This window comes from Neodiprion lecontei, chromosome 1 (genome assembly GCF_021901455.1).
Source record: "Neodiprion lecontei isolate iyNeoLeco1 chromosome 1, iyNeoLeco1.1, whole genome shotgun sequence".
In the NCBI taxonomy this organism is placed as follows: Eukaryota; Metazoa; Arthropoda; class Insecta; order Hymenoptera; family Diprionidae; genus Neodiprion; species Neodiprion lecontei.
The window spans coordinates 20,555,718-20,567,303 of record NC_060260.1 but is presented as its reverse complement, the minus strand read 5'-3'; the positions used below and the strand labels follow the sequence as shown (position 1 = coordinate 20,567,303).

At 35.7% G+C, this 11,586-nt stretch overlaps 2 protein-coding genes across 7 annotated transcripts in view; one reads left to right on the top strand and one right to left on the bottom strand.

The window, feature by feature from the left end:
• Positions 1–3,721: 3,721 nt before the first annotated feature.
• On the bottom strand, positions 3,722–5,637 carry LOC124292618 (THAP domain-containing protein 5-like). Of its 6 annotated transcripts, XM_046729829.1 has the most exons (6): positions 5,584–5,637; positions 5,177–5,258; positions 4,718–4,960; positions 4,475–4,650; positions 4,161–4,271; positions 3,722–3,928 (listed from the first exon to the last, which is right to left on the bottom strand). In XM_046729829.1, exons 2-5 carry the CDS (start codon positions 5,236–5,238, stop codon positions 4,174–4,176), a joined length of 579 nt encoding a protein of 192 aa, XP_046585785.1. In that variant the 5' UTR covers positions 5,239–5,258; positions 5,584–5,637; the 3' UTR covers positions 3,722–3,928; positions 4,161–4,173. The 6 variants fall into 6 exon arrangements, 3 of the variants coding, with proteins under 3 accessions (XP_046585785.1, XP_046585793.1, XP_046585789.1); XR_006902500.1 differs by lacking the exon at positions 5,177–5,258 and having other exon boundaries at positions 5,584–5,627; XR_006902498.1 differs by lacking the exon at positions 5,584–5,637 and having other exon boundaries at positions 5,068–5,184.
• A 2,454-nt stretch (positions 5,638–8,091) lies between these two features.
• LOC107224483 overlaps positions 8,092–11,586 on the top strand; it is a 33,206-nt gene continuing 29,711 nt past the window's right edge. Inside the window, exons 1-3 of the mRNA XM_046746630.1 lie at positions 8,092–8,146; positions 8,255–8,259; positions 8,924–9,133. Of these exons, the coding sequence (XP_046602586.1) occupies positions 8,092–8,146; positions 8,255–8,259; positions 8,924–9,133 (270 nt within the window). The remainder of the gene's footprint in view (positions 8,147–8,254; positions 8,260–8,923; positions 9,134–11,586) is intronic.

Below are 11,586 nucleotides of genomic sequence, written 5' to 3'. Positions count from 1 at the left end.
GCGTTTATTTTGGCAATCCACGATGCCTGGGCCCATAACCTGTTGTGGATATGATAGGCGAGGTTGATTAATGAGTAGTCTGGGTGTATTTCTTTATTAGATATGTGAATTGTCCCCTTTTTATTGAGTAGACCGTTTTTTCATTCCAAAACATATATTTATCACTTTTAATACCGTGACAGTTTGCGATTGTGCACGACGAGCTCATAGAGTGGAAGAAGAAACCTAGAGAGTAAACGTGGCGGTATTGTCATCTATATCTAAGGGCTAAGTAGAGCGGGAAGTCCTTAGAATAGTATGATCTTATTGCCTTTTTAATACACATTTTAACACGATTTGCTACGAATTATTTGGCCATGACTGGCGATGTATCCAACGTCAGAAATTAGAAGTCATTGTTAAATTATGTAACAATGGCTTCCAATCTCTGACGCACTGAACTATAATACAACTGGGCAGTGTTCCCAACCCGTCCGTGGGGGGCTATGTGACCAGGGCCGTGGCATTATAGTACCGAACAAAAAATTATAGTACTTTTTTGAAAATGTTAATAATGCAATAAAATCACGAAATACTATTTTTATAAGTATATTATCCCTATCCATTACAATACGCGTGCGTACTTACATTTAATTGTACGAATGACCAGAAGGTACTTATTTGAATTATTTTTGTACACACTAGGAATGACGGCAGGAACTGGCGGGAAGCGGGACACGGGGCGCTCAAATCAACACCAACGCGCCTGAGCCCGAACCGTGCATGTCAGCGCCCTCCGCAATAATGTGGTTAAAATTAAAAACCACATTATGGTGAATGGCGCTGACAATTTTTTGCCTAGCGCGAAAAGATTTGAATACGTTTCTTTTGAAAAGTATTAAAAATCTTTTTTTTTCGAAAAGTATTAAAGAATTTTGTCCCGCCAGTTTTTGTATTACAAAAAAAAACTTCTTTTTACACAAATTTCCAAATTATAGTAGATTTCCGTCACATAATGAAAGTTCTATGTTACATAGTACGAAGTTCATATTTATGTGACATCTACTATAATTATGTGACGGTTGGGAACACTGCAACTGGGTCGCTCACTACGGTGGTGGGGCTTCAGCCGACAGAGATAGCTCTGAGGTGCTATTTCTTTCTACTACCTACCCTGCATACATGGGGCAGTCTAAGCAAAAATGTTATGAGGTTTAAGGGGGTCGTTTAGTGTGTTGGGTAGAGAAAATGAATTTTTTTAAAAAATATAAATTGAAGGAGGGGAAGAATTATTGTATGGTTCAGGCATAGCAGATTGCTGATGAGTCATAATCATGATTGCTCTAGTAGTTCTTATTTTACAAGACTAATGGGAAAAAATACAAATTTTAAACTTTGCTTGAAAAATAGCTCGTAAATCAAAAACTACCAAAGCAATCATGATTATCCTAGTTCATGCAATCGGTATAGGTATGTGCACTTGGGGACAATGCATCTGAGACGGCTAATTTTTTACACTAGAGAGTTATGTTAGAAACACAGAGAAACCTACAGCGCCATAGTCGGCCGAACGCGAAACTAACTCAATCTCAATAAACATAACAAAACCCATGGCCGTCGAATCTAACCTTAGAATTGACCAGCCTCCTAACACTGGTAGGTAAAAGTGGCACGCGAAATGTGCTTGCCGCATAGTGGCGCTAGCTGTTCTGTAAGTACTTCTCATATATATATATGTTGCACCGTCGTCTTGAATATTTTACATGAATATACGGCTATTGTAGATAATTTTTTGTTTAATAAATATGAAATAACATAATAATAAAAATATTGTAGTTAACTTTTTGTAAAATCAATATGAAATAAGAGAATAATGAAAATATTGTAGATAACTTTGTGAAAACCATTATTCGCGCGCATAATGAATTTGAATTATAATTTTAATTATTCAGCTTAGCATTATCAATTTTAAATATTCAGCAATAGTCCTTCGACAAATGAGAATATTTTAAGTTGACTTAGAAAATAGGTACTAGGTATGTAATAAGGTACTCACATAGACGAAAAAAAAACATCCGTATGTAAGAGTGAAAATATTCATTTATTTTCGCATAAATATAATGCATAATGAATATAATTTTCGCATAATAATGAATATAATGGATATAATAATGAATATAATACAAAATATACATATATGTTACATGTGTACGTTAATATTTTGCAGAATTTAGCTTTCTTTTTGTGTAATTGCTCGTCTTTTTATTGCTCTGCATTCATGTGTGTGCAGTACTGCTGCAACCCTTTAGATACGTAAAATTGGGTTAGTTGATATATTATTTCATGCGCATGGTCTTTGCACGGGAATGCCAACTCATCGTGATTGCATAAAATAGTTTTATATATTTTACAATTTTCACTCAATTTGAACAATAAATTCACACGTTACAACAATAACAGCACGATGAACACAATAATCGGAGCAGTCGGAGTATTTAAGGGGAGGCCAAGGTTACGTTGACCTCCCTCGCTCCTCGCCTTATAACGAAGATTCACACAGAACAGCCAGCGCTGCTGGTGGCGATTTCAAGAACTTCAGATTTCAAGACAAAACGCGTTTGCATTTATCGTATAGGAAAAGCAGGCCAGTGTCAGGGGACTGGAATTGACGTGTCAATCCTACAAGTCATGACCCCTGCGGTATTCTAATGTTAGATTCGACCGTCGTGGGTTATGTTATGTTTATTGAGATTGAGTTTGTTTCGCACTCAGCCGACTATGGCGCTGTACGTTTCTCTGTATTGCCAACATAACTATCTAGTGTAAAAAATTAGCTGTCTCAGATTCATTGTCCCTAAGTGTACACATAATAAATATGCTGTAAAAATTTGAGCAGGATCGGTCTAGTCCATTTTAATACATCATCTCTACCTTCAAGTACATTTTTTAAGATACGTTCCTGTCGGGCAGTATACATTAGATTATATTCAATATATCAACTGAATTGATGACATTTTTCTCCTATTCGAATTCAGTTAATCGAAAAATCAAGATATACGTTTTGAAATAGGAGATATATTATTTCTTATTTTTTTTGATTCAACAAAATAGGACGATCGTGGGAGCAAGAAAACGTGCGAAAAAATAGGGTATGTAAATTTTCAATTTGCTGATTTCTTCCGGCCGTAATTATCGGATAGAACTTTCTTTCTCTCATTTTGTGCGCAATTTGATACTCTATAAATCATCCGTTTACAGTTTGACGATTGGTCAAGTAGTTTCGATTTTATAAGCGAAAAACTGAAAATTCTATTTTTTCATGAAAATTATTTATAAAAAAAACCTTATGACATTTGGGAGTGGGAAATATAGTTGGAATGTAGTATGAAACCCCCTCTTCATGACGGCACAGTCGGTTTGCTCCTAGGAATTTTGTCACGAAAAAATGCAATATTACTTGGTCTTGATGCAGTAAGCGTTCCAACCGTGGTGTGAGTATACCACTGATATATATATACACTGGATTGGATATTACCAATTGAACAATTGAATTTCCGCCATCTTGTACAGAAAGTTGTCACAAAATGCGCGCTAGATTTGAACTGCGTAATATATGCTATTTAGATCTAACGATATATTCGTCACACAAAAAAGTTTTTGACGAGTAAAATAATGTTTGACACATTAAATGAAGAACAAATCATTTTTTCGAAAGTATATTATTATTTACAATTATATGGTGTAAAAGATCATTAAATAATATGACGAAAAACTTGTATTTAAGCGTGATTTTTCTTTATGTTCAAAAGTCCTCAATTCTAAGAAGTTTCCGTCCATTATCCTTCATCCTATGGTGGGCTGAATTCCATACGGATTATTCAAAAATTTGTATAACACTAATTCAACCGTTAGGGAATCCATTTACCATCCATTGATCATCAAAGTGGAGCTTAAGACATGTAAAAAAAAGTTTTGAATTAAATTATATCGAATTGGGTGAGTAAAAACTTTATTCAAAAATATGGAGAATAAAACATTCCTTGCAAACGTTAAGGCATTTTTATAGAGTTGCGTGCGATAAACCACAACCGTAATATAATTAGTAGTATCAATCCACATTCCATTCACATGAAGAAAAAGTTACAAGCACAATCAAAAGAAAATAAAAAAGATGTACATACCTGAGCATGCAAATCAGGTACAAATGTGTAGGTGATCATGTAATTTGGTTAAATTCACTGTGGTGGGCCGATCGGATTCATCCTGAAATTCGGTCTGCTGCAAGTTTTCACCTACAGATAAGTTACTAATAAATAACGACAATGGAAATACACAGAAATGTGTCACACACGATTTTTCTGTAACAGAGCACTTTATAATCTGTAGGTAATTAACTGCTTCGACGGCATTGACGCAATAGTGCATCACATCAACGTGTCTTCATGCACACTGAGTTTTCTCTGACCTAAAAGGGATTAATAGTTTCAAATCTTACCAAATAACGTTGGGATACTGCCTTTTCGTAAAGTTATATAATTTTTACTTTTCTTCTGAAAGCTAGAGGGTTCAAAGTGGTCGGAACACAGAAAGCTATCACTTGATGGAGACCACGGTCCAATGTTTATATTTGCGATCCACTGCTTCATAATGTCAGGTTCATCCAATGGGAACCTACATGACAAGCAGAATTTAAATTTATTAATTCACACGTTATGTTGCATTGAGTAACGGTACTTACTTGAAGAATGAACAGCCATGTCCATATTCCCTTAATCGGTGACAAGATGAACACTCTGATTTTGGGTTGTCAAATATAGTTGGTACACTGTTCTTTTTCAATGTAATTAGGAATCCTGTCCTATCAAAGCAGTCATTTGCAAAATGAGCTGAACACAATGTGCTATTTCGGTTTGGCTTCCAGTCCTTCCTCTTCATTTCTTTTAACCACTGCTGAAGGCGCAACACATCTTTCACGGGAAATCTACATATCGAATTATAATTTAATCCCTGAGTCAATAATACCCGAGTTTTCAATTTCAATTATAATAAGATCGATTCATAATTCAAATATTGTGAATTTTTACTGACCCGATTCGTACGTTATAATACTCGTCAAATATAATTAGTAAATACTTCGTATGCTGACATAACCTCTGCAAGTTATCATTTGCAGAACGCTTCAGCGTTGTATACTCACTTGTGAAATGATCGCCCACTATATTTTGATTGCTTTGTTTTGCAAAAAACGCAGGTACTCATTGTTACCTCAATAATTGTTACTGTAATTTTCCATCGCAATCGATTATATACAATATATATATATATATATATATATGTGATATATGTATGTGTATATAATCGATTGCGATGGAAAATATATATATATATATATGTGATATATGTATGTGTATATAATCGATTGCGATGGAAAATTACAGTAACAATTATTGAGGTAACAATGAGTACCTGCGTTTTTTGCAAAACAAAGCAATCAAAATATAGTGGGCGATCATTTCACAAGTGAGCATACAACGCTGAAGCGTTCTGCAAATGATAACTTGATATATATATCTGAAGTGACAAGAATCTGTACAAAATGGCTACCGTTCAATTGGCGTGACGGCACCACGCTTAATCCAATCCAGTGTATATATATATCAGTGGAGTATACATGGTGTGCCTAGGAGTGCAGCTTCTCTCTCTAAAAAGTTTTTCTAGCGCTGGACTCGAGTAAATCCGGTACGAACGGCGTCAAAATACCCTAGATCTGTGGTGATTAATTGTTATAACGTTGAATCTGTGCGGGGAAAAGATGAGCAGGTTTTTTGAGTATCTTCGGAGTTGTAGCGATAATGTTACGGGATTCGTGTTCTGGAGAATACATTTAATTTTTGAAACATTGAATAATTCTAATATCAATGCGAGGTACAAAGTAATTAATTACGGAAATTAGGTGTTACGCAATGTGCACGATGGCATTACTGTTATGTATTGGTAAATGAGTAATACTCCGATATAGCGGTACCAAGTAGGGTAGCGTTCGCAAGAAAAATAATTCCCTCACAATATAGGAATTTCTTTGAACGGTTGGTACATAATTACTTGAAGGCTTTGATCTCGAAGAAAGGGGTGTGCCGTAGGAGTTCTAGGCATGTATACTAACACCAGAGCTCACACCACGGTTCCAACTTGTACTTCAGCCTTAGAGCATACACTATAGGAGGTAAGCCACCCATGCCGTCAACTTCGCGAAAATTGCAGCCAAAGTGGTAAGTGAGCGAAGTATTTGATCAACCTGCATTTGATTGGCTGAGAGGAAACGTATGATTGCTTCTACTTCCTACGGCTACCTCGCCAGTCATTGTCACATAATTTGTATAAAATCGAACTTGCATTTCGTTTTGGACCGAAAACAAGGTAGCCGGATAGGGAAGGCATTAATGAACATTACTGTATGTAATACCGATAAATCTTATGGCTGCGTCCTGAAACTAGTTGGCAGTGCTAAAAACTCCCTATGACAAAGGCAGAACTAGTCACGAACTTGGCTGCGCAAAAGAGATAAAAAATTGCTCATGGTACTAGAAGCTAATTTCGCAACGTACCACATACTATCCTGCACAATACCCGGGGTGCGTTCCGATATTAGCTCCTAGTGTTGTCAACAATCTTTCATCTATTTGCGCTGTTGAGTTATTGAGTAGCTCTGTCTCTGTCCTAGAGAGTTTTTAGTGCAGCCAGCTAATTCCGGAACGTGCCCCTAGTATTCACAGATCGTCCTCGGATGTATAATGCATGATGTGTTTTTTATATCCAAAACAGTCTGAAAGTCTTGCTAGTTTGCTGAATACCCGATAAGGGTTCTCCTTGACTGAAGTTCTACACCGTCAAGTCTTGTTTAAATACCGACTGCTGCTTAAATTTTATTTTGTATATGAAATATTAAGTATACAAAATTCGTTTCATCGTTATTGATTATTCAATCCAAATTTCAATATAAATTACAAACAAAATTTAGGCAAGTTCCTTATCCCCCTCTACTTCAGGGGCACAGTGTTCTATTATCGGTGTAGGTGGCCAACTGCAAAAGAATTATATTCAATGGTTGAAATTATCTATTGTTTGTTTGACAATTGACGTAGTAAAAATGTTCTCACGTCCGAAATTGGCAATTGCTTCATTTTTCTTGAATGTTTTTCATCACTAAAATATCGATCAAGTATCAGTCGCAATTTTAAAAAACTTTAGCACGAAAAACGTCGAGGGCAAATCTCAAATGGAAATCCAATCCGATAAGATTACAATGGATAACAGAGGACAGAGTATTGGAATTTTCACTATTTCGCTGTTAAGATCAAACCATTTACGACTGGTCGAAACGTTAGAAAAAGATGTGAGTCAAATTAGATAATCGTTCTCCCCCCGCCGTTCTTGTATTAACTACCCGATATATTCAAGGTCAGATTTGCCTATGTTCTTGTAAAGTGACTTGGAACAAACAAAAATACCGTGAATAGCTTACGTAATTTCAATTTTCATTGAAATAATTGATCGCGATATTAATTTATTGTACAGCCGTCATTTTGGCCACTAGTGTTTTCAACTTCGAATTTATTCGTAATATAAGGTTACCCTCTGTGACGCAACCCTACGCCTCATCCGTGTCGAAGAATTGTGGTAGTGTCTGGTAATAGAGAAAACTGAAAATTAAACGGGAATTTAAAAATATCGTTGTAACTGCGGGAAATGTACAATATCAATTTCACACAGTCATCGGGAATTCGAACCGAAGCTGGTGTTTGATATACCAACTCACGGAAAAAGAATCCGTATTGGATCAACGTGAACAAACACATGGAGTTTTACGTCAAAAATGATGCATTTTAATATGTTAAAAATTTGTTATCATTATGCATTGTTAAACGTAATGACGAATAGCAATTATTTGACAGCATGTCAGGTTCCTTGAAGAATGTTGCCTTTTCACTCCTAATGCGAGAAATTTTTACAGAATCCGATATTTAGTAGTGAATTATATAATCTATTAAAATTTATTTAATCTGTATGTGACAAAAGTAATTTACAATAGGCATTGTAAATGACCTCTGAATAATGAATTACGAAAAGATTTTTAGTATCAAAGCCTACAATCACAAGTCTCTTCAAGGTAACTACATATATCCGTTAATTATTCTATAGAAATAATTCTACGCAAACGTACAAGAATTTGCAAAGACTAATTGGAATTGTACGGGAATTATACGAAAATTTTCAGGTCCGGTAACGCTTACAGACACTTTCTGACAGTACCCAGATAACAAAATGTTTGTAAACTGTATGCAATTTGTGTGCAAATTAGCACATTTTATTGCGACATGTGTAGTTAGATCTGCAATCCCAAGAAGATTGGCAGTGAGAAAGCATAAATTAGCAGCAATTATGCAGCAAGTCATGCAATTTGAATAGTGTACAATGTATGATCTTACATCTTTCGCTCAACATGCTGCTAATTTGTGTATTTATTCTGTGCATTAACTTCATTTAAAGTATGATTTCATGTATTTTAATTTACATGCTGCATATGAGTGTTCAATTTATGACAATCAGATCCTTAATGGTAATGCAATAGCAATTTGCACACAACCTTTGTTCATCTAAAATACTGTAAGACATAAGGTTTCGCCAATCTTATCTGCTTACCCAATGGTAATACATACTAGGTCTTTTCGCTGCCGCTACATTTTGCTTATATATTTTTTACACCGATGTAAGAATGCACTAAATAAACGGTGCATTTCTCAAATAGGCCCAGAAAATGTAACGGGATTGCAACAAGAACTAGTTAATATCAGTATATAAATATAGATTACGAAAGTACAGTTTTATCCATAAATTGCTTGTTATTGAAATAATCATCTGGTGTTATAACTTGTTATCGAATCAGGTGTCAATATTGCGAATCGAGGCTCGCCATATTTCTAGAATCAGTACGGAATTGGACAGCAAATTGGAATCGTTCACTCAAATATCAAATGTACTTTTTGGAAAGCTCGAATCGCTACGCAATTTGATCAAAACCAGATTTGAACAAAAGGATGACGCAAGGGAATTTGCGGATAAAATTTCAGCATCATGGGAACTAGCTAACAAACAAGTTTGTATATTATATTTCACTCATATTATGTTATATTATATATTATATTATATTATATTATATTATATTATATTATATTACTAGGGGCTTCGCGCGGCAACCCCATCTCGGCGCTACGCGCCTCGGGCACTCGGCGCTGCGCGCCTCGTTGTTCGGCGCTTCGCGCCTCACTATTTCCTTACGCATTGTCTAGTAGACAGGCGAATTACTTCATGTTGATTTGATGACAGGTCTGCACTTGCTGTCCACTTCAATTCCTTCTGTGCTTACTTTTCTTTTTTTCATCAATCTAAGCTTCCATTCGTTGGTTGAAAATTGGTGTTCCTTCTCTATTGATATCGATCTATCTCCTTGACTTGCTGAATTATTTTTGCTACCGCTCTGCCCGTTATTCTCCAAAATCACCTTCTTTATATTATTTTTTTCTCTATATTTGCGTTGCTGTTCACTCCGCAAAACACCTCTTTCTCTTGTGGTTAACATAGATCCTGGTCGTCCTCTTGCCTGGTTATAGAAATATTTGTTTATTATTATTCTCTGGCTTATTTGGTTATTCGCACTTACAATTTTATTTTCCTTTTTCTTTTGTGATACGTCCGACCATCCACCGTCTCTATCGCCTTGTCTGCTGGTTGAAACTCCTCCTTTCTGTTCGTTGGTTGAAAAGCCAGTATGATATTTTTTGTTCGCTTCCCTATATTTTCGCTGCTGTTCTCGTCGTCTGATTTTTCGCTCTTCTATGTCCATCACATTGGTTGGTCGTTCTCTTGATTTATTTTCCAAATCAATCATCACAATCGATTCTTCCAATTCTTCAACACCCTTCGTTGAATTATTTTTACTACCGCTCTGCCGGTTATTCTCCAAAATCACCTTTATATTATTTTTTTCTCCACCTCTTTCTCTTGTGGTCAACATCGATCCTGGTCGTGCTCTTACCTGGTTATACGAATATTTGATGGATATTATTCTATGGCTTATTTGGTTCTTCGCACTTACAATTTTATTTTCCTCTTTCTTTTGTGATACTTCCGACCATCCACCATCTTCATCACCTTGTCTGCTGCTTGAAACTCCTCCTTTCTCCATTGTCATCGTAAATCCTGGCTGTCTTTTTGACTGTTTGGTGATATATTTAGATTTACTATTATTTGATTGTTACTTTTCATACTTATTACTCACTATCTGAATTTTATTTTGGTTCTGCAAGACATCAAAGTGTCCACTGTCTCCGTCGCCGGTGAAGAGTAGCGAGAATTGTGTTTCATTTTGTGATCCGATCCGGTGTGGATGAATTTGTTCTTCGCGATACACGATTAAATATATCTTAAAAATGTACGCAGCTGCAGCTAATTCTGCTTCTTCCCCGTATATTCCATTTTTATTCAAATGTGATTTGTAATCACCAGGTGACCTAATCACAGCACCGTTTGACTCATTACCTGTAATAAAACCCGCAAACCTAGACCAATTATCCACTATATTTGAAACGATACTCAGTCTCACCTCTGCGTGTCGATCTTGAGTGCCGTATACACAATACGCCAACGCGCGAAAAAGACAATTCCCGTCGGGAATCATCTTGATAATTTTCGTTTGCATGTTCATTTTTTGCGCGTCAGAAACAGATACCTATAAAGATATTTGTCAAAGACTGTCATAAACAGCCGATGACAGCTGTCAAAGGGTTTGCTAGATGCTTTTTGTTTTGTTTTCGGGATCTCACCCCACCGCCAACTTCATGCGTATACTATTGTTAGTATAATCTTTTTTATACTATTGTTATTATAGTCTTTTTTTTACTATTGTTATTATAGTCTTTTTTTTTACTATTGTTATTATAGTCTTTTTTTGCTATTGTTATTATAATCTTTTTCTACCTGTTCATTTGTTCGAAACTTTTTTATTAGATAGAGAGATATTATATTATACTTAATGTATGTAATGAACACGTATTCCTAGCAATACCGGTTTATCCACTAAGATATCGAGACTATAGCTTAGGGTGCTATCAAGGAGCAATGATTCGTTGTTATTTTTAAATATTTGCATGATGTTTTCGAAAAATAAGTATTGAAAACAAATAATTTTTGGAAGCATCAAGCCCTTAGTGCATAAATTTTTGAATTATCAATGTCATCAATTCCATGATTCACTATAAATATAAAGATTAATAACATTATTGGAAACCATCTTCATTTGTTTCATCAACCCTTTGACTGTGAGTGACACACATATGGGCGGAAAAGAACTCGTGCCACTTTTGTTTTATGATGCATATGTGACATATATATTGCAACTTCCTGGTGGTATTGGCACACCCACACAGCTATAGAGCATAAACGGATGACGACGGACAGACCAACTTTACCTTACCTGAGAATTACTCCGTCCACCCAAAGAACCGACCAGTTACCACCGCAGCCCGAGCATAGAAAGGATTGTCGAGCAAA